Genomic DNA, 24074 nt, shown 5'->3' on the forward strand with positions numbered 1-24074 from the left:
CCTACCAGTCTTTCGGATGTCCTCGATTGATTTATCGAAACCATTCTGATGTAGGATTTCTCCAATTTTCAAGCGATTGAGTGTCTTCGTTTTCTCAATATCTGTGTTTTCTATTTGTACTCTGTATGGTCGTCCATCACTTGGTTTGTACTCGTAGTTTTTAAAGGTTTTTGTTGCTCTTTCCTGTCCATGCCTTTCTGTAGTCCTATTTGTGTTTAAATAATTGTTGTCCTGGTTCCTGTTTGCTGATTGTTGTAACTCGGTACATTCCATAGAATCATCTCGTAATGCTGATTCATTCCCAGTTTGAAGGTTAGGGGGCCTTGTAATTTTAGATGCTGCTCCATCAGGAGCAGCATCTGCGAAGCTCATCGTTCTTCTTCCGCTGGTTCACTTCACAATGCTGACTATTTTTGCACTCTACACTAAACACGTTAAAATAACACCATTTAGCGACGGTACAAACGACAAAACTGTTAAAATTTTCAAAATATTTTTCGTCAATAAATAAAAATCGGCCTTCCGTGTCGAAATCAAAACACCGTTTTTCGTGTATCGACTTTATATGACAGATTGTTTACGTTTTTGTCGCGTGTTCGGGTCACTCACGAAGTTCATCGCAGCCAAAGTAACTCAGCCTCAGATGAACTCTATCTAATCATTTGAAAACGGGGTATTAACCTAAATTTAAAGATTTAAACCATTCAAACAGAAATAACATAAAAGGAAAGATAATAATATATTATATAACTTATTTTTATAATGTTAACAAGGGAAGGGATTTTTTTTAAATAATTACTTTAGTCGTTAAAAAATTTTGAAACGCACTGATTATAACCATTATAACAAAATTTTCCTAATGTCTTTTACATTATTTTTTTATATTAGGCTTGCGAGTCGTGTTCAAAAAAAGAGAAGGAGGAAAGAAAACGTCAAAACTGGTTGATGATGTTTTTGTTTTGATTTACGTGTACTAGAACGGAATTTCGATATCGACGCAATCGGTTGAAAATTTTCTGCAAAATTTTCCATGTTTTCAGTGTTTTATGTTTTGTTTTTCGGTTTATCCTAAAGATAAACGTTTTCTCAAAGTCGGTATGGTGTCAGTTTTACATTAGACATAAATTTCACGGCGCAAATCGTGCTTCTACGTCGGGAAAAATTGGATACGAAACAATCTGGTGAAATTCTAAAACGCAAAGAGTGCAACAATGTCTTGGCTAAAGTTAAACGATAGTCTTAATAAAGTTAAGGGACAAATAACCAGCTTCGCCCAAGAAGTGCTGGCCGAAGGAATAGTCCGTGAGAATGAAGATGGTGAAGATGACGGACAGGAGCAAGAATCGGAACCTGCGAATCAGGTTCGGGATATTGGGCAAGCCAAACAGCGGATCAGTGAACTAACGGGACTTTGTGCGACGCAGGATCAAGAGGTAAGGCTACCGGAATTTAAACGTCACTAGATTTTGATTGTACCTACATATTTTGATTTGGATGCGTGGCAGAACAGCACAATATTTTGTTGAATTTCAAAAGCTTAGCCTTATCTATGATTAATTTTTCTAATTTAATATTTACCTAATTAAAACATATGTACATGAATTAGTAATGTGCATCTCCCATAGATTCTTTAAGGAAGCCATGCTAATGATGAATGCAAACAAATGACTAACTTTATTTTCCAAATAAGTTTCTGATCTCGTATTTTCGCCAAAATGCGTTTAAAATGTTTTCTAAAAAGTTGCGTAAAACACCAATTTCATATCAGGAAGATTGAGGTATTAAAAAACTAGAAAATGACAAAAGTGCAAAAAAAATACAAAAATAACAGATTTTTTTTCCTTTATTATAGAGAGAGACTTTCAGCCTCGGGCTGGTTCGTCTCTAATCCTGATATGGAATTAATGGTTGAATATAACAGAAATGACTAAAATAACAAATATGACAAAACTACAAAAAAGCAAAAAGACAAAAACAGCAATATAATAGAAATGATAAAAATGACAAAATGATGAGAATAAAAAAAAACAAAACCGACAAAAATTTAACAAAAATTGAATTAAGTTATAAATGACAAAAACGTCAAAAATGACAAAAGTGACACAAGAGAAAAAATGACAGAAAAAAAAAACAGAAATGGCAAAAATAAAAAAAAACACAGAAATGATTATAAATTAGAAAGAGAATGAAAAAAATGACAGAGAAGACTAAATTAACAAATATGACAAAACTGACAGAATTCCAAAAATGGCAAAATCGACAAAAACGGCAATAGGTATTGTAGAAATAGAAGAAATGATAAAAATGACCAAATAAAAAGAATTTATTGAATATAATTTATTGAAGCAGGTAATTTTTATTCAAATACAATATACAGAATTTGTAATTTGTAATTTGTAATTTATTAACTTAAACGTAGCCTATCAGTTACAATGAACTATTAATTCAGGTTAAGGAAAACACTTTTATAAAATAAACTTTTGGAATGTTAATAAAAAAAGAATAAATAAAAAGAATAAAAGAAAAAATAACAAAAATTATGAAAATGGCAAAATTTAAAAAAAAAAAAATGTCAAGAATAACAAAGAAGACAAAAATGACAAAAACGAAAATCTATCAAAAATGACAAAAACGATAAAACTGACAAAAGTGACAGAAAAAAAACAAAAATGACAAAAATATCAAAAATGACATGAATGACAAAAAAAGAAGAAAATTACAAAAATATCAAAGATGACAAAATTGACAAAAATGACATAACTGACAGAAACGATATAAAAACAAAAATAGCAAAAATAACAAAAATTGCAAAAATGTCAAAAATGACAAAAGTGATAGAAAAAAACAAAAATGACAAAAATATCAAAAATGACATAAATGAAAAAAACGACGAACATGAAAAAAATTGCAAGAATGAAAAAAAAAAACATAAATGACAAAAATGACAAAAGGGACAAAAATTTCAAAAATTTCAAAAATGACAAAAATGACAAAAAATTACAAAAATGACAAAAATGACAAAACTGACAAAAATTACAAAAATGGCAAAAATGACAAAAAAGACAAAAATGATAAAAATGGCAAAAATGACAAAAATGACAAAAATGACATAAAATGACAAATGTGACAAAAATGACAAAAGTTGCAAAAATGATAAAAATATCAAAAAGAAAATAATGACAAAATAATAAAAAGAAAAAAGTGACAAATTTTTTTTAAAAAAGACCATAAAAATTACAAATATTTCAAAAATTACAAAATGATAAAAAATGACAAAAATGAAAAACATGACAAAAATGATCAAAATTCTAGAGAATGACTGAAAACGACAGAAAATGACAGTAAATGGCAGAAAATGACAAAAATGAAAAAAATTTACAAAAATGACTTATGTAAATGACAAAATTGAAATAATTGCAAAAACGAGAAAAATATCGAAAATATCCAAAAGACAAAAATAATAAAAATGACAAAAAATACAAAAATTTAAAAAATTCCAAAAATTACAAAAAAAAGACAAAAATGTCAAAAATTACAAAAAATGGTAATTATGTCAAAAATGGCAGAAATTACAAATTTGACTAAAGTCAAAAAAATTCCGAGGAAAAACGCGGTAAAATTTGAACGAATTTGCACTATAATTTTCATTGGAAAAAGATTTTCGTTAAAGATATTCGTACTAAGACTTTTAAATATTTATTTCAAATCAATCAATAATATTACACATTTTATCTAAACTTTACACAAGAATAAACGCTACAATGCTACATTCTTGTAATCCAGGACTGTTTACGAAGACATATTTGCAGTTTTTGTCGCAGTATTTGTAAGGAGATCAATGTTTCTAAATTTAAAGCTTTATAGAACCAAAACAGTTGATCATGGTCGGACATCCGCATTTCGTCGACCGGAAGTGTTTTCTAGTTCAACTGCAATCGTGATTACTTATAATCGCTCGCAACAACATCGACAATTTATTTCTGTCACAGACGCGTTCATCGCGTTCACAGTGATTATATTTATTTGATGTTTACATACCGGTAATTATCCGGGATCGTGATGCGAACCGGGAAAATTCATTGACCACCATCTGAGCAGCAGCGTCCGATGTATGTCTGTTCTAGATCCTCCCCGCGCGCTTCCGATTCATGGCTATGATTTGTGATGGAAAGAGCAGCTTTTTCAATGGTGGTTATTGTTTGGAAAACTGTAGAAATCGAGGAACAGTACCTATTGGGGCTCTAGAGGGCTTTTAGTACCTTTGCATGTTTATCTGCAGCAATGTGCTTCTCACGACCGACATGCGTCCCAAGGTTTAGATTATTAATTATATTTTTATGATAGGTCCATGGGTTTTCTATGGCAGTTTAGAATGTTGTATGAATAAGCTGTAACTGAAGTGTCCGATATATTTTATAAATAATCTAAACTTAACACAAACTAGGGATTCAAATATATTAAAGAGGTTTCTACAGAAATAACAACACGCACGTCTGGTTCTGTTGGCAGTCAAGATTCAAGAGACTGATCATGTTTATTCAGTTTTTAATACAGAGTTCGCCAGCGAAGTCTTTGCTCTCTTATCGACTGTGTTCCCAGAAGGGGATTGACTATAATAATCGAAAAGCTTCTTAATCGACTACAACAACTCCTCCATCCTTTAGTAAAAACACAACAATTCCTAGGAAAAATCAAATTACTTATTGAAAAGAAAATCTAGTTTAATAATCCTATTTACTTTTTTCGATCGTATTCAAAATACATATAAGTATGCAAATATTTTGTTGAACTACCTATTCCACAGTAGCGAATCCTTTCAAAAGGCTTACAAACAATAATCAATCAATATATCTGAATTCTTCTGTTCTATTACCTATTAAAGTTTACACTTAACACCATCCTCCTTCGAAACGATGAAGGCATCGGCCGTAGAATAACTGCAGTCGTGGAAACTTCCGGAAACAAATTTTGTCTCTCCATCATCTAATAACTTCCGGCGATTATGCTATGGAACAAATGATTGCAACAAAATCGCAAATGACCTGGAACAAACCGTGGGTTTGTTTCAACACAAAAAATCTCTTCTAAGGAAAAATGGGAAACCGTCCTATTTACCAGAGAGATCATACCAAAAAGACCTTCAACTGACATTGCCGTCAAAAAGAATCTGTCTCAAAGAATTAGTAAAACTTTTCAGAAAAAAATTTAACAAATTGCTTCATAAAATCACTTTTTTATTATACGCTGTCTGTACATTTATAACAGACCACTAACGTATTTAAGGCTTAACTTTTAAATTAAAAATACACCATATTATGTGAGGAAATGATGCATAGTTGTGGGTGTAGATGATCAAAATAATTTTGGTTTAAAATGAAAGTATGATGTTTTATTTCATCAGTTTTCACACGTTAATCAGTGCTCCACCTCGCTAAGTGAAAAAAAGAAAAACGCTTAAGATCATAATTCTGATCAGTCTATAGATGTTTAAAGTTGATGGAAAACAAGACAAATTAATTTTAAATACATAATTGTAACTAAATCAACACATTTGGTGAAACACAAAATATGTTTTCCTATCAGATTCTCAATCATTTTTCAAATTAGCTAAACAACCGTTTCAACTGGAGCTATGGCATCTGAAAATCCGTTATTTCCTTGAAGCTACTTTCATAAAACAAAAGTCAAATGGCTTAGATCAAACTTTAAAACAACAAACCGATTCAACCTTTGGTGTTTTTCGTTTTAAACATGAAATTTGAAATATAATCACAAGGAATACACGGATTCAGACACATCGTCAAATATGTTTTGTTTTTAAATACCTATCTTTAGAAATTTAAAGCAGAAACACGAATTCAAAAATTTGTAACTGATCGAGAAAATGAGGCATAAAATCATCAAAGATATTTAAACAAAAGTGCGTAATTGCAAAACATCATTAGCCGAAAAAAAACATTTTTTTTTTTTTTTTTTTGATTCTTTTTTCTCAGGGATTTTAAACCAGGTAGGTTTATTCATCCCGAAGTGGAGCGTTTCATGTGTTTTTGTAGATAGTTTTGTGTTTCTCCCTGGTGTTATCTTATCCGTTTCTTGGTCTCCATTTGCTTGGGATTAAAGTTGGTGTAGAAGATTCGATTTCTTGAGGAAGCTGATCAACTTTTTCTCTTCGTCGGGGCAGGGGGCGAGGATTTGGCGGAGTGATGTTGAGAGGGAACATGAGGATCTGTGGGTGTGGTATAAGGAACAGTTGGTGAGGATATGCTTGATCGTGATCTGCACGTTGCATGATGGGCATGTGGGTGGATCATCTCTGGTTATTAGGTGTAGATGTGTGAGTCGGGTATGCCCGATCCTAAGTCTTGTTAGAGCTCTCCTTTCTGTTGGGCAGGGTCGGTCATACCATATTTCTGTGGAATTTTTAACTTCCCGAAGTTTGGCTTGGATGTTGTCGGACCATTGGAAGGCCCAAGCTTCTAGTATTTTGTTTTTTATGTGGAGCATTGCGTCGGGTTGGGGTATGCAGTCGATTGACGACGGAAGATGAGTGCCTGCGGCGGCCAGTCGATCAGCAGCTTCGTTGCCTGGTATGCCCGAGTGGCCGGGTATCCAGCAGAGTGTAATGTTTCGATGGGGGGCTTTTTTGGAAATAGTGTAGATCCAAGGGTGTTTGATGTTGCCGGCGGCAATGGCTGTCAAGACACTTGCGGAGTCCGAGAAGATGACGGAGTTAGACTCTGATCTTTCAATGGCTTCGAGCAGGGCAAATGCTTCGGCACTGAATACGGAACACGTATCAGGGAGACCGTGGCTCCTACTGGAGACTCCGTCATAAATACCGCATCCTACCTTTCCACTGTTACTTTTGGACCCGTCGGTGTATACTTGGGGTTGGCCGTTGTATTTGGCTTCGACCAGATGATTAAAGTGGGGAAGAACGGTTGTTCGGGGGTCTCCTGCTCGAATGTTATTTTTGAGGGACATGTCAACTTTGGGTGATGTGTCGTTCCAATTTCTGATCTTGGGCCCCAACCTGGGACAGATAGTAGGAAGACTATCGCCGGTTGTTTGGAGCAGGAAGCTGTTTGTTCTTTCTACCATTGGGGAGTCGTTGTTGCGTCTGTTCGCCATTGAACGAATGGCTTTGGAGGATAGATGTTTAGCCACGAGGAACCGGAATGGGATCTGTCCGCTTTCTGCCATGAGTGAGGGTATCGGGCTGGTACGAAAGGCAGAGCTGATGAGCCGTACGCAACTGTTGTATAGTGGTTCTAGTTTCGTTAGCATTACCTCGGACGCCTTGCTTACAAAACCAATTCCGTACAGTATGGATGGTATTATCCATCCATGCAGGAAACGAAAAAGGGATTCGCGATGAGCGAAACTAGTCTTGTTTGTGAGAATTCGCAGGATGTTGATTTGTTGGTGGCATTTTTTCTAACGTGGTTCAGGTGGCATTTAAAATTGAGTCGGTCGTCTAGCCATATACCCAGTAAACGAGTAGAGTGGGCAAGAGGGATAGTCTTATTGAGCATGACCAGCGGAGGGAGGTTTCGGAGTTTTTTCCGGTTGGGGCCAAGATGTATAAGGCTAGATTTGTCAGGGGAAAACTGGAAGCCGACTGTAGGAGCCCATTTTTCAGCTAGTTGGACAGCGGCTTGCAGCCATCGACGCGCCACGGTAGCAAAAGGTGAGGAGGAGATGAGAAGGATATCATCGGCGTATATGAAGGTTGAGATATTGTTGGGAATGGTCTGGAAAAGGGAGTTGATGGCTATAAGGAAAAGGGTTGGGGCGATGACGGAGCCTTGAGGAACTCCACCGTGGACAGGTTTGACTTGGGAGCGAACACCATTGACGAGTACATCGATATACCGGAAGTCTTTGATGTAGGACAGCATCCGGCCTCCGATGTTCCATTTAATCAGTTGGTTCAGGATGGCGATACGATCGACTCTATCGAAGGCTTTCGATAGGTCGAGGGAGAGGCATTCTAGGTGGTGTTGCTGGTTAAGGTGAGTGTCGAATAAGGATTCGAGGTCTTCGAAATAGTCGTCGGTCGATTTTCCGGCTCGGAAGGCATACTGCCGGGGGTCCAAAAGTTGTTGTTTTTCCATTTGGGTGTGAAGGCGACGGTTGATTATTCTCTCCATTATTTTGCCCATGCAGTCAAGGAGTGTGATGGGGCGAAAATTATCGATATGGTTTGGGTTCTGTTTGGGCTTTTGGATGGGGATTACGAGCCCAACTTTCCAGCTGCTGGGTAAGGACCCTTGGGACCAGATGTTGTTGAGAATGTCTAGGAATGTCATTTTTCCAAGCAAGGATAAGTTTTTGAGGCAGGGGTATCCGATGTCGTCTGGGCCAGCTGAGAGTCCCTTGACTCTTCGGAGGGCGAACTCTAGTTCGTTCAGCGTGAGATTGCTGTTGTAGTCTGGCTCGTTGATGTTAGGGTCGTTAGGAAAAGGGAGAGGGGAGGAGTGTGCTGGGGCTGATATGGATGAGAAATGGTCGCAGAAACGGTCCGCTAGTATTAGGGGGTCATTGACGTATTGTTGGTTAACCAAGATGTGATAGGTATTGTTCCGGGATCCTCCGTTAAGGGTCTTGATTTTGGACCACAGGACTGCCGATGGAGTGTTGGGGTGGATTTCATCTGTGAACTGTTGCCAACATTTGGATTTGGCGTCCCTTATGATACGACGGGCCAGGGATCGTGCTGCCTTGAATTCTTCTAGGGCGGTCTGTTTAAGTGGGCTGTCGGCTGGGATTCTTTTGAGGGCTCGCAACTTTTTTCTACGATGCTTAACAGCATCCCGGACTTCGTCAGACCACCATGGGACTGAGCATTTGCCGGGGATACCACTGGTGCGGGGGATACATTTTGTGGCAGCATCGAGGACAATTTGAGAAAAGCATGACAGAGTGGTTGGTGTCTTGTGTAGGACGAGTTTGTCTACCTGTAGCTGATATGCAGGCCAATCAGCTTCGTTGTATTTCCACCTAGGTCTTGTGGTGACTTTGGGGGAAGGGTGTTGTATTTGTATTAGGATGGGGAAGTGATCACTTCCGTGGGAATCATCTAGTACATCCCAATTCAATTTCGGTCCCAGTTCCCAAGAAACAAGTGTAATGTCGAGAGCTGACATTTCACCAGATGAGGGGTCAATGCGTGTAGGGTGGCAGTTATTCAGAAAGGTGAGGTTTTTGATAATTGCGAGGTTCTCCAGATAGGCCCCCTTGTTGGAAGTGTAGGTGCTACCCCATGAGGTGGAGTGGGCGTTTGGGTCAGACATGACCACAAGAGGCGGTGGCAGTTGCGAGAAGAGATGTTCCAGTTTGTCAGCAAAGTCGTGGTAGGGCATTTGCGGGGGAATGTATAACGAGACAGCCGTGATTTCAAGGGGGGCCTGCAGTCTTACACAGATGGCGTTAAGATCGGTCTGGATTGTAATTGGTTGGTGTGGAATGTTGGTTTTTATCGCCAGTCCTGCCCCTTGACGAGAGGTCGGGTTGGAGGTGGTGTAGAGGTGGTATCCGCGGATTAGGTTGGAGGCTATTGTGGTATTGCTAAGAATATCCTGAATGGCCAGGATTATGGGGGAGTATTTTTGTACTAACAGTTAGATTTCGGCGAGTCTGCAGGTGAGACCGCGAGTGTTCCATTGGATGGCGAGGTTGGTTGATTTCTTTTGAGCAGGGCGGTTAGTGGAGCTCTTACCGGTTGTGGTTCTCAAGGTGGGGATGTTTGTTTGGGGAGTATTATGATTATTGGTTTTATCAGCCATTTTTCAAAATATTTTTGGTCTATTCCTTAGGTAAGAGCCGTGAGCTGAATGTTGGTTAATGTTGAGTGGACTTACCGTTTGGTTTGGGAAAGGCCGGGGGGGGGTTTACCTTGTGTTTCTGGGGGTGTCGTTTGGGGGCGTTTTGTTTTTTTGTTTCCGGCTTCCGAAGTGTTTTCTGGTGGGCTATCTATCGAGCAATTGTTCCGGTTTCGTTTGGGGGTTGATGTGATGCTCTGGGTGGTTCGGGTTTTTGGTTGTCCTTCGGTATCAGATTCAGAATCCTCGGTCTCCTGGGAGGAAGGAGAGATGGTAACCAGTGTTGAGTCGTTGTCGTTGTTGTTGCCTTTCAATTGGTCCAGTTCTTCACGTAACTTTGTAACAAGAAGTTCAAGGTCACGGATGCGTTTATCTTTTTCGGAATCGGCATTTGGGATATTTTGAGCTCTTTGATTGTAGTTAACACGTTCCTGGTAAATTTTTGCAGCTTCTGTTTGGGTGATGCCATGGTCGACTTTCAGGCGGATGATGGCTTCTTCCTGTTTGTATACGGGGCACGACTTGTTTTTGGCGGAATGATTCCCGCGGCAATTGATGCAGAGTGGGCGATTTGGGCAAGGGTCATGATGGCTAGGGAAACCGCAGTCAAGGCAGATAGGAGCATCCGGGCAGCGGTTTTTAGAGTGCCCGTACTTTCCGCACTTGTAACATAGAAGTGGTCTCGGATAGTACGGTCGTGTGGCGACTCTGATGAACCCAAAGTATATGTATGGAGGAGGGACAGTTCCTTTGAGGGTGAGGACCATGGAGCTAGTTGGGGTGATTTTTTCGCCTGATTTTCTAGTGAAACGGAAGACTTTGCTGACGCCTTGGTCGGAAAGAAAGCTTTGAAGTTCTTCGTCAGTCAGTCCATCGGCGTTACCGCAGGTGACGACACAGTGGCAGAAGTTCAGTGTCGGATGTTCCTCGATAGAGATAGGGGTTCCGTCAATAAGTCGGATCATTTGCAAAAGTTTGGCAGCTTGGGAAGGGTTCCGGACTTTCAGCAGGTAGTTGGTACCGCTGTCAATCGGATTGCCGCCTTCAATTTTCCCGACAAGCTGCTGGACGGATGTTGAGACTATAAATGGGTTCTTTGGGAGCTTGGCTGGGCTTTCTGGTTTCATGCGCAGGAACAGGATCTCGCCGTGATTCCCAGCGGGATCCATCCATTCGGGAACCGTTCTGGCGTTTCTATTTCGGGGCTGGTTTAGGAATTGGCCCCACACCGGGGGATTCTCCCCCATCTGGAGGGATAAGGCCTCTGTGGGGCAAACAAATTGCGCTGGAGATAGGCTGGTGACGAGATTTGATTCGATAGGGAAAGTCAAGCGGAAAGGATGTCCGTGGTTGAGGAAAGCTATTCAACGATGAGAAAGCTAGTAGGATGAACAAAACTTCGGTCGAAAAGCACGTCTAATTAGTAGCGCGGTCAAAACCAAACTGAAAAAAAAAAAAAAAAAAAAAAAAAAAAAAAACATCACATACCTGAGGAGCAAAAGCGAAAAAAATCCATCTCCAAAAACAACAACAAATAATCTGCATGCAAAACAGCAATAAAAGCATTTCCGGCATTTCCAGGTCACAATGACGACTCAACGGCTTAACTTATTCAGGATTCCAAAACGTGGGCTTAGTTCCTTTTTTTTTCGAGAAAATCACAGTTATCACTTCTCAATGTGAAAATTGCTCGCCTTTCCAAAACAAAACCAAAAGTATGATGCGCGCCCAGCTTACCACCGCTTCAGAAACTCACCACGCTTCAATTCAATCAGTGACGTTTGTTTAGAAGTTGAGTGCGTAATGATAGCTGCGTTCAATCGTAAGTAGCGATTGGTTTCGACTAGTTTCTGTCAAGTAGGTCGTTGTTCAACGGGCTCATGTTTTGGTCGAAACAGGTCTGGTCGTTGTTCAACGGAGCAAGTTGAAATCGATCGAAACTAGTCGAAACCGATCCAGCTCGAAAGCAGGATTCATTTCTACCACACTAACACACATGCAGCGTGTGTGTCAGACAGAGAGCAAGTTTTTGTTTCGTTCTCGCCATTTCATTTTCGTTAAGTGCTCTGGATGTTTGGATTCAGTCGGCAGTCGGTTCTGTGTGTTTCGAGTCGATTGTCGCTGTGCTAACTCTTCCTGCAATTATTCCTGTGCTGTGCGGTAGAAGACGTTTGCACTTGCCCCGGGGGGAATGAATTAAATAAAAACATGTCATAAAGTTATCTTATTTATAAGAAATTTAATAGTTTTACCTCACGAATGCGTTTGAAACAAGTCCACGCAATTTTTGTTATTCATCTTTTGTTTGCGGACGGCTAAGACCAAGATGGTCTACTAATGTGAACACGTCCACAAAAAGCAAACCGCCAAAATGTCGCGGAACTCTGCAATAAATTCAGATTGTCCCATCATCGCTTGTTCAATCTCATTTAATATTACGAAATTTTTTATTTCAATACATTTAAGGATTCCATGCATATAAGCTTCTTTTCTAGCCCGTTAGGCTGATGTCATGCTGAAACAACTAGCAACGCAACGCAACGCAACGCAACGCAACGCAACGCAACGCAACGCAACGTTCCAATAAGATTGCGTTGCATTGCATTGGTATGTCATGCTGGCGCGACCTGTCACTTTGAAATTCCCTACAAATCATCACTTCTCTACATCTGATAATGCTTTAAATCGTCTCCTTTCTTTCCGGAGCCATCAAAAACTCATCAAATCACGACCCGGATTGCAAGAACGCCGAAATTTGAACCGACAAAATTCCTTGTTTTTTTGCCGGAATTAAGAATTCATGAAAATTTTCTCGCCGATTAAGATAGTTTTTAGTTTATTATCACAAGTTCGGACAGATCTTCGTACTATTGTGCTTAAAACCCGGAATCACTGCTTCAAATCGAGAAAAAACAATGTTCCTATTGGATTTCCTACTAGTCGCGCTACTAAACACATTGGCATCAGATTGGTCGCGCTACTCAAAGCAACCAGTATGACAGGTCTGCGCGATTTCCATGGAGATCAAATGAGAGCTGGTTAGTCGTGTGAACGTTGCGTTGTAGGTCGCGTTGCTAGTTGCTTCAGCATGACATCAGCCTTACGATACGCGTCTGAATTTTCGCGTGATCTGTTTCGGTCTGTCTAGAAATTCGTGTGCAAAACGCACAAAACACGCATTAGTATTGGTGTAAGTATGTTCAACGGACGACCTGGTTGAAATCGGTCGAAGTCAATTGGAAAGAGACAGATTACCAACTGTCAAAATCCATTCCTACTTGTTTCGACCTATTTCAACCTGTTTCGACTAACTTCCATTGAACACACATGATGATCATCTATGAGTGCCGCGCCGAGTTGCTCGATGACCGTGCTACCAGGAGATTTGGCGAAACAAAAGCTATTTGCGGAACTCATCACTTGAAATACTGCTGACAAAAAATGAAATAAAAGAATATAAAGAAAATGCAGCAGACTAAAAAAATGGAGTTGAAAATTGCACAACTTTCCATAAACAAAATTCATCGTAGTGAAAAAAAAAGAAAATCATAAAAAACGTGTATGCGCTCAAAAAATAAAATAAGTATAAAAATCACGCTGTGCTAAGTGAAAAGGAGAAACTTTTATTAAAATGGCGTTTGCCAGCAATAGCAGCAACTCTTCTAAAACTTCCTATCAAAACCACACATACTTACGGCTGTTCAAAAAAAAAACGAAACTATATTTGAACATATACCGTTACACCTGCTCCTGCTCCAACAAATTAAAATCCTCCTCGTCGCCATTTGAAGTGTCCGATATATTTTATAAATAATCTAAACTTAACACAAACTAGGGATTCAAATATATTAAAGAGGTTTCTACAGAAATAACAACACGCACGTCTGGTTCTGTTGGCAGTCAAGATTCAAGAGACTGATCATGTTTATTCAGTTTTTAATACAGAGTTCGCCAGCGAAGTCTTTGCTCTCTTATCGACTGTGTTCCCAGAAGGGGATTGACTATAATAATCGAAAAGCTTCTTAATCGACTACAACAGTAACTTTATCTTATATTATATTTTTCTTCGAAATTATCAAAACGGTAAAACGTTGATAGAATTTGTATTTCTGTAACGAAGAATCATATCATAGTTTAAAATTGGCAACGGAAGCACAGAACTTATGTTTCTAGAATTGTGCTGTAAATAACACAGATATTTAATCTGATAATCTTTCCTCAAGGCCAAATTAAAGGGGGAAGCAATGGGGGGGAAGGGGGTCTGATTTGGTATTTTTATCCTTCAACAGATTTTTGATTGGAATTCTTGTTTTGAATTTACATTCTTCATTCAAATGTTTATTTCAAGCTTCAATGTATAATTTACATTAACTATTGAGGTCATTCAGGTTTTAGATTGCAGCAGAATTCAAATTTGTTGATGATCAAATGATTTTTTTTTTGATAGTTTGCTAGTTATTCTTCGCGGCTCTCATCTTTTGATAAAACTGCGCTGATATCTTCGAATAAATATGTTGTATTTATTTCTCTGCTGGTTGAGAATCTGAGATCCAAATTTACTTTTTTTTTCCTTTTTTATAGGAATTTAACCCATTAATGCCATTCTTCCTCACTCCAAATTTACTTTCTCTGGCTCTTCAGCTACAATTATTAAATCATACCTTCAAGGACGGGTTCAATTAGTTTTAAGAGATGATTGTTTTTCGAACTTAATTCCTATTGAGTCATGAGTACCTCAAGGATCGATTTTATGGGCCAATGCTGTTTTTATCTCTTTATAAATTATCTATCTATATTGGAATACTGCAGCGTTGAGATGTTTGCTGTTGATGTACAAATATACTTCTGTTCTCACAATTCGTTATCAATGGAAGTTGTTAAATCACGACTTAGAAAAAAATCAATCAATGGTGTTATCATAATTTTCTAACTACTAGCCCAGCTAAAGCCAAGGCTCTATGCTTGAATAGATCCAATAGAACGCTTTATCGGGCAAATTTTTATATTGTCTTCACCGACTCTGCTGAAAATCGTTCAACAACAGGCAAATCAATAAACAGTTCGGCAAAATTTATGGATCTTTGAATCAGTTGAATTTTACCACGAGGCATCTTGACATTGAAACTAAACGGTATTTTATTTTAAAAAAAATATTTTTTTAAATTCGATAAAATTCTTTGAAAATTCAAACAGTTGAAAAAGCAAAAGTCATACTGTATGGGAATTGTATCATCTTGTGTATTCGAGATCTTCTCAATTGTCCGTTCTACAATAACTCGATTTTTCGTTTTTGTGCAATGTAGATGTCACACAAGTTTGTTGCATACAAGCTCCTCGCGATGTTTCAACTCCAAATGACAAAAGAAGGCTTCAACTAAATCAAAGCAAACGAAAGATTAACTTTAATTCAATCACGGTATAAAAAAGTTCAGATACCGGTATTTCGACAGCAACTTATTATCTTTTTCAGTAAGTTTTCGGTTGATAACACTGTGGCTTTTTCAGAACAATTTCAATAAAAAAAAATCGATCGGGGAGTCTAGTACAGCTTTTTTAAAGATTGAATAATAGCTCTCTTCACTCAACTCAAAACTAAATTCTGTCTGGATGGAAATTATCAGAGAGAATACAACTTTATTTATTATCGTGCGTTTGTTAATTTGCTACAGTGCTGTCAGTTATTTTAAAGGCCAACTCTAGAATATTTTTTCTGTTATTTTCAAATATAAAAAAGAAATTTCTTATATGAATTAAAGCGAATCTTTCGATTGCTTTGATTTAAATAACTTTACAAATATAGGTCCTGCGTAGTTTTCCTCAGAATACTTTATAAAAAAGCTCCACAATATGTTCGTAGACTTTTTGTTCCTGTACGAAATTCAAGAACACTCAATTCAACTAAATCGCATCGCTCAGTTTATTGTACCAATTCCTTTTTTCGTTAGAAGTATTTTGACCTGGAATAATCTTCCTATCCATATTAAGTCCTTGAAGTCTAAATCAGAATTTAAAAAAAAGTTGCACTCATAATATTTGTATCGATAAGACAGTTTTCGGATCAAAAAGTGGTCAACTTAAATTCGCCGTATTTTTTCTAATCATTCATATAAAAAACCTAAAAACCCCTCATTTTGTAAATGTGTGTATGTAGAATGATGCTTCTATTTGGCTTTCGAATTTCGGTCTTTAGTTTTCAAAATGGCGTCCAAGCTACAAATCAAAATTTTGTATATGCGTCGTGAAAATTCAAACTACACGAAAGCAGAAATAGCAAAATCGTTCAATGTGGCGAAATCAACCGTCACCAAAGTAATTTTAAAACAAAAAAGTGGCTAGCACTTTCAAGCAAAACTTCAATCTCTCCGTTTGAGATGTCGCCAATAAGTTGGAACAAGCGTCTACAACCGTGCATGAAGCTTAAAAACGATCCGGACTATCGACTTATAAGAAGGTAGTGAAAAGCAAAACCTTACGGCAAAAACAAGATTTTCGAAGCTGTATACGACATTGTTGACAAAGTTTGATTGCGTGGTAATGGACGTCAAAACCCACGCCAAGGCAGACTTCAGACAGCCTCCGGGACAAGAGTTTTATACACCAATCGGATGAGGAAAGGTGGCAGACATTTTCAAGCATATTAAACTAACAAAGTTTGTCAAGAAATATCTCGTTTGGGAAGCTATCTGTATCTGAGGCTCGTAAAGCGACATTTTCGATGCAGCCAGGACCGTCAACCAGGAAATTTACGTAAAAGAGTGTCTTCAAAAGCGTTTGCTGCCTTTCCTGAAGAAACATGACTTGTCTGTGCTGTTTTGACCGGATTATGCATCCTATAATTATGAAAAAAGGCCATGGAGTGGTATGCCGCTAACAACATTCAGATTGTGCCCAAGGATAAGAATTCCCCCAAAACACCAGATCTTCTCCCAAACGAAAAATTTTGGATGATAGTAAAACCGTAAGAAGACCCAAAAAACTGTATGCAGCGAGAAGCAGTTTAAAGCAAACTGGCGTTCTGCGCCGAAGAAATTGGATACACTACTGTACAAAATCTGATGGCAGGCGTCCAACGAAAGTCTCGTCAATTTGGAATAGGTCGACCGGAATTTTAACGGAATCTTATATACTTCTTTTATACCTTCTTTTATTACTTTTTAACTTAAAAAAGAAAGATAATTTTATTTTTTTTACAAAAAAATAATCGATTTACACGCAATTTAGTTTGACCATTTTTTGATTCGAACACCCTTTATTATTAGTATTATTATACTTTTGTGCTTTTTTATTTTGGATATTATCTGGTAAGATTCATATAGACATACCTACATAGAAGTAGATTGTAAATCTTATAAAAACTGTCATTCGATAGCCTTTAAACATTGTTTCCTGTGTAGCTGACCAAAGTTTTCCTAACAGAATTTAGATTCACCAAATAGAAGAATGGTGCCTGTTGTTGTTACTAGCCAGGCTTGCGGCAACAAGTGGTCGGGGAAGGTTTCCGTCGAATGTGTGTGATTCTCACGTCCCTGGATTCGGTTTACGTTTTTCTCTGACTTCAATCAACAGGTAGAACAACAGTTGTTCTAAGATAGGTTTAATTTGAAAGGTCGGTTCGCTTTTGATGGAACTCTGCAACATTAGCTTTGTTTAAAAAATCATTTTATAATACCATGAAACAGTTAAAAACTAAATTGTATTGTATTTTTGCGATTTGAAGACGCATTCGTAACTATGATTGAAGTTTCCTAATTTTAAAGTTTCTAAGTTTTCAAAAAAAGAAGCAAAATTACTTTACAGCTACATCGATTCATTATTCTAAAATTTTACCGTAACCTAGTAAATTCGAATTTTCATCTTCATTTGCTGTTACAAGTGGTGATTTTTCCAACAGAGCTCAAGTGCTACGTTCTATTCTCATGTGAACTTAAAAGATAAGCGTTTTTATCGCCCCAAAAGCAACAGCATTCTGCCAGCCTACCCTACAGTTTTGTGGGCTTCAGTTAAGATATGTACCTACGTGGTAGAAAAACCAGGGTCTGTCGAACATACGTGGTAAATTTGTACAGGTGTACAGTACCGGCACTGAAAATGTAGCCAGCCAAGCCACCCGCACACGAGTTTTCTTTCCCCCCCGCCTGGCCAGCCGCTTACGATTCGCCTCCCCCTGATTCCACTCCTGATATCTCGCGAGCGCATGGGCGACACATTTTCTCCTATGATACTTGCTGTAGTTACAGACCTGATAATCGTCCCCATTTTGTTCACTGAATTTTTCAGCGGTTTTCAGAATGTCTATTTCGACAATTCTGAGGTTGATTGAAATGACACATTAACAAAAAAAATTAAACGTTTGATTTAAACTAAGGAATAAATTAGTAAGGTCGGATTTTTTTTAAAAATCACCATCGAAGGAATACAGCTTGAGAATCAGTGATGAAACATTTGATAAATTATGGCATTGCTTTGGTTGTATTTTCCCTCTCTGATGCATTGAAGGGTGGCTCAGAAAGGGGGGATGTTTGTGAGTTCTTTTGCACGCCGCCTCCCCGCCTATATTTTAGGGCGTAATTTTCCTTCAATTGTGGGCTGAAACTGCGCTCGGCACAGGCGGAAAGTTTGACGAATGACAATTATTTTCTCGGATTATCGAAAATTAGCTATATCGGGCTCTTTAACTTGTTCCATGTATTTCTTCTACAGTGATTATTTTGTGATTGAACTGAAAGTTAACTCTTAGATTTCTTTTTACAATTTTCAAATATTTATAATTAAATTGTCTTACAATTTATTCCCAAGTTATAATCTTGGCGAAACAATCACTAAACGTACTCCACTCTATTCATTAAGTGCATGGAAATTTTAATAAATAAAATGCTAGCGTTGAATTATTTCATTTTACTTACCTTCAAGCATAACTTTCTCGAATAAATGGCACATCATATGAGATGTGTTGATGGGACTTTGAATTCTATTGAATATTTTTTCAAAAAATTATTTCTATTATTTCTAGCACATTTGGCTGTAGGAACATATTTGAACTATATTCTGAAACATTTTCTTAAGCTATCGTTTGTAAAATTTTAATAGAGATTCTGGGAAAATGTGTTCGGTGACTGATTTTTTTACATGGCGATTCATAAGCGAGTCATAAATTTAGTTGCAGTCATTAAAGCATGGATCACTACAGATCTGGACGCATTAAAACGGGTCTATCTCGGAGCTATGTAAACGAGATAAAAATGCTTTGTACTCAAAATGTAGGTTTTTTTTATTGCACTTTAAACGAATAATAATAAAAAAAATATTCCGATGTGGTTTTGATGAAATTTCGAACTTTTCGTCGAATACCACTCATCATAGTTTGGACACCCTACCTCAGCGCCCATTTTGTTCCACCATCTATGTTGCATCCCGAGTCGTCCTACCATTCTTCTTCATCTTCTTCTTGACAATTGCCCAATATTTTTCAATAGGGCGGAGAAACACTTTCTTGCAAACTTATCGGCAAAACAAATTTGAAATCGCCGGGGACATCACCCCGACCAGTGGCTTCATAAAAAAAATTTCCTGGAAGCTTCCCAAAATCCATCTTCACGTACGTTTCGTTATCCACGAGGATGCATACGTCTTCGTTGTATAACTTCCGGGCACGTCCTTTGGCTAATACATTCTGCTTCAATGTCCGGTTTGGTTGCTCACTAGCCCGCAGACGAATCCTTCTGACGGTGCACCGGTCGGCATTGAATTTCTTGGCGATGTCATAGTCTAATTACCCTGGGTTTGCCTTGATCGTTCTCAACACCTCCAAATGCAGTTTCTGATCCTTAGTTCCACTACGACGCTTGATATGAACCTGTCGATCGATTTTATGTATCTCATGGAAACGTTTGAGAACGCTGCATACGGTCGATTTTCAATGATTTCGCGAATCGTAATGAGATTTTCGTCACTGATAGAGAAAATATTGCAAAACAAAGTACTGTCAAAATAACTGAAAACGACCAAAAATTGATTAAAATTTATTATTTAGGGGAGATAAGGTATAATGACCTCCTTAAGGAAGACGCTTATTTAACCATAGAAAACAGTTATAAAATGTGACTTAAATCATTGTTTCGTGTTCAGACACTAAAAAAGTATATTTCCTAACTGGCTGATACTTGAAAAAGTAGATAAAAACGTTTAAAAATGCATTGGAAAATGTTTTGCCGAAAGCTGAAAATCAGTCGCTGTAGAGGCGTAATGAGAATCTCCACTGGGGCACTACACGCACCATTAATCGGGGAACGATGAGCGTTTCCTGCCGTAGATTCTAGTAGCGAATTCAACTCGATGAAGTCAACTTACCTATTGGTAAGGTGTCGGAGAAATAATCAGTGGACTCGAGTTCGATTCCTGGTCGAGGTGATTTTTTTTCATTTATTATTCATGATCGATGTATTTTGCACTAAACGGTGAGTCGTAAATCCATCAAACAAAGCAATAACAGAAAAAATGTACGTCTGTAAGTAGAATACGAGCAATTCACACATACTCATACAGTATGTTTCTGGTACTTTGTGTGGTGGATGATGCTACTAGCCGTTTAACGTAACAATCAAAATAATCGAACATGAATGGTAAATGAAAAAAAAATCTCCTCGAACATTAATCGAACTCGAGTTTTATTGATTACCTCTCCGACATCTAATCAATAGGCCAAACCGTCAGATTTGAACTGGTGAAGTTGTAGCTCTATCATTCTGTTGACTACATCGAGTTGAATTCGCTACTAGATGCTACTGCAGAAAGCGCTCATCGTGCCCCGATTAATTGTGCTCTGTTCGCCCCGTGTCAATAAATTAAAGTAAAAACGCGTTTTAAAATGATTAAAGTGGAAAATCAAAAAAATAATTATGGTGAAAATTGAGGAACATGATGTTGCAGTTCGTACATTATAGATTAAGATGATTCAAAGATCATTAAAGCTTATTTCCTGGTGCTTGAAAAATTATAATATTTCCGTCACTTGAGAACCTAGATGTTTTTGTTTAAATATTTCTGTAAAGTTGCCAAGATCGTACAGGATCTGTATTACAATATCGAACCTACAACGTGTAGGAGATGATAAAGATAAATATAAGAAAAATAACAAAACATCAAAAATGACCTAACTGAGAAAAATATCAAAAAACTAAAAGTCTCAAAATGACGAAAGTGACAACAAAACGAATACAACGAAAATGTCAAAAATTACAAAACTGAAAAAATGGTGAGATTGCAAAACTGTGTAAACGCTTTAGGTCTAAAGGCCTAAAGTTTAGGGAATCATTCAATGGGTATTTTCCTTGGAAAATTTGCATAGCTATAGGTAGTTGAAAGTGTATTGTTTACACTGTTATAAAAAAAATTCAGATGAAGATAGAGCGGAATCTCTGTATATTGGAATCATGATAACTTTTTCATAAAACTATCCTTCTGCTATATGATGCACTAGACCGCTGCAAGCTTTGTATGGAAATTTCAAAATTGTACACCTCTTATAACTTTTTTTTGATTGTTTTTGCTGCCAGAAATAACAATACAATTTTTTGAAGTGCATGAAGAGCATCCAGTCCTGAATTAGCGCAACGAGTTTTAATTTTGTAGGAAAATTTGTATGGGAAAACAAAATTTTTCATTCAAAAATCGCCAGAATGGTACTAAAAGTTCCAAAAAATTCAACTTTGGATTAAAAATATTGCCTGATTCGTGCAGTGCAATTCATGGGAACAAAGCACACACCTAACTTGTACCCCTGAGAAGTTATTCCATGTTATACAAAATTTTTGTTTTCAAAATTATTTTTTTCAATTTTGACGTTTTTGTCTGATTATTTGAAAGCTGTGTAGCTGTGGGATAAAATGAAAAAAATCTTTTCATTTCATTCCAAACTTGAATCATGGTTTTCGAAACTCATTTCCGTATTCAATAATTCGATAAAATTATAAAACCATCCCGCGTTTTTGTTTCATGTTCAGATATTAAATTCTTTAACTTTATTCTTAACTTAATTTCACCTCATTCCGACCGTCCGGTTATACGTGATGGTGTTACAAAGAAAACGCCTCCATTTTTATATATAAGATAACATCCCAAGTAACAATTTTAGCTTTATTATGGTCAGCAAAATGTCGTTTGGACCATAGCATTGATTTTCATAAAAAGCTAAAGTACATTCTATAACATCACCTGGACTCTAATAAAGCCAAAATTAGGCTATTTGGCCTTATCCTAGGAACGTCATCATGACCAATTATTGTTAGTCATCAATATTGGTCACCAAAGCTTTTAAAAAGCTATTATAAAACATGTTAGAAATTTTTGTTTTTTTTCGGTTCTGTCAGTTCTCGGAGTTTTTTTTTGTTTTTTCCAGCAACCGTAATGGTTGATGAATGATGATTGCATTATTCAGATATGAATCTGGTAAAATTAATAGCTAAAAAACCAATGTTTTACCCATATAATGAGCGTCTTTTCTACTGCCAGTCAAGATTTTAGGTAAAATGTATATGAAATAGTATCTTAAAATAAATGCGCCTCGTCAAATCTGATGGTCAATCATGATGGGATTGATGGAAAAAAGGCCTGAAAAAATATTTTCCAATGCTGGCATTGTGAATCCATCAACATGGCGTCATTTTGTACCCTTCGATTTTGCAACCAACATGGCGTGATCAATTCATAGTTTTATTATGGTTTAATGATGACCCCAAAAAAAGCTACGATTTGACGTTTCTCTCGCAAGCAAACCAATTACACGCTAAGGTTGAGTTCCTCATTTCTGAGTTGTTAATCATTAGTACAGTAAATGAGGACAGACTTTTTGAATGAAAAGGGACTGGTTTTCAATGACCCGTGGAATAAATCATGAGTTGAAGTCAAATTTCGTTGTCTGACGCCATCTTGAAATCCAAGATAGCGGCTTCCGCTGAACTTTAAAATGGTGTAAATGACTTGAAATCGCATGAAACCCCAACAAAATGGGTATCGGGTGAAAGTGCTAAACGAGTAGAAGTCGAATTTCGCTATCCGACGCCATCTTGAAATCCAAGATGGCGGCATCCGCTCAACTTTTAATGCTTAATGCTGACAAAAAGTCGCATTAAACCACCACTATACGAGTATTGAATGAAAAGGCTAAGCTAGAAGATGTCGATTTTTTTCTTTCCGACGCCATCTTGGAATCCAAGATGGCAGCTTCCACTGAATTTAAAATGCTGTGAATCAATGAAAATCGCTTGAACACAACTTTTTTTCACGTAATACTACATTAAAACTACTATTTTAAAACAATTTAGATCATTTTAAATCACTTTTATTATTTTTTCATTATGTTTCTAATGCATTAAGAACTTTTCTTGTTTTGTTTATAGTTTTTGATTTTTTTTTTTGCCATTTATGTAATTCTTTTATTCCTATCATGCTATTATGTCTAAATTTTATTGGTCTTATTCTAGCGAAAACTATAAGGTTATGTTGTTTCTGTTAACCGTCTGATTTTGGCACATGTGCCAAATTCGATGTTTCCAAAATCGAATGTTGCCAAAAACGAACGGGGTCTGTATTGTGGTAGTTTTTGTGGGATTTTCAGTCACTTACAGATTTTTAGAGAAACGCGAAAAGAGATATTTGACTTCTATCATTTAGCCTTAGCACCCAATACAATATATTTGGGAGTTTCATGCTATTTTCATTCATTTACAGTATTTTTAAGTTCAGCTGAAGCCACCATCCTGGATTTCAAGATTGCGTCAGAATGCAAAAATAAACTTTTTATAGCTTATCCCAATTGACAAATATCCATATTTTGGAGGTTTCATGCGATATTCTATGATTTAGAGCATTTTTTAAGTTTATAGAAAGCTGCCATCTTGGATTTCAAGATGGCGTAAGATAGCAATATTCGACTTCTACTCGTAAACCCCTTCACCCTCTACCAATTTGGGTTTCATGTCATTTTAAGTCATTCACTACATTTTAAAGTTTAGCGGAAGCCGCCATCTTGGATTTCAAGATGGCGTAAGATAGCGTAATTCAACTTCTACCGGTTGATTTCTTTTAACTTATACCCCTATAATATAGGTTTTATGCGATTTTCAGTCATTTACAGTATTTTTAAGTTGAGTGGTAGCCGCCATCTTGGATTTAAGATGGCGACGGGCAACGAAATTTGACTTCTACTCGTTTATTACTTTCACCTTATAACCATATTGTGAAGGTTTCACGATA

At 37.3% G+C, this 24074-nt stretch overlaps 1 protein-coding gene across 1 annotated transcript in view; it reads left to right on the forward strand.

Moving 5' to 3' along the window:
* Nucleotides 1-981: 981 nt before the first annotated feature.
* Nucleotides 982-24074, forward strand: part of LOC129751148 (thyroid receptor-interacting protein 11-like) — a 100041-nt gene continuing 76948 nt past the window's right edge. Inside the window, exon 1 of the mRNA XM_055746472.1 lies at nucleotides 982-1433. Within this exon, the coding sequence (XP_055602447.1) occupies nucleotides 1212-1433 (222 nt within the window). The 5' untranslated portion in view covers nucleotides 982-1211. The remainder of the gene's footprint in view (nucleotides 1434-24074) is intronic.

Source organism: Uranotaenia lowii, chromosome 3 (assembly GCF_029784155.1).
Source record: "Uranotaenia lowii strain MFRU-FL chromosome 3, ASM2978415v1, whole genome shotgun sequence".
In the NCBI taxonomy this organism is placed as follows: Eukaryota; Metazoa; Arthropoda; class Insecta; order Diptera; family Culicidae; genus Uranotaenia; species Uranotaenia lowii.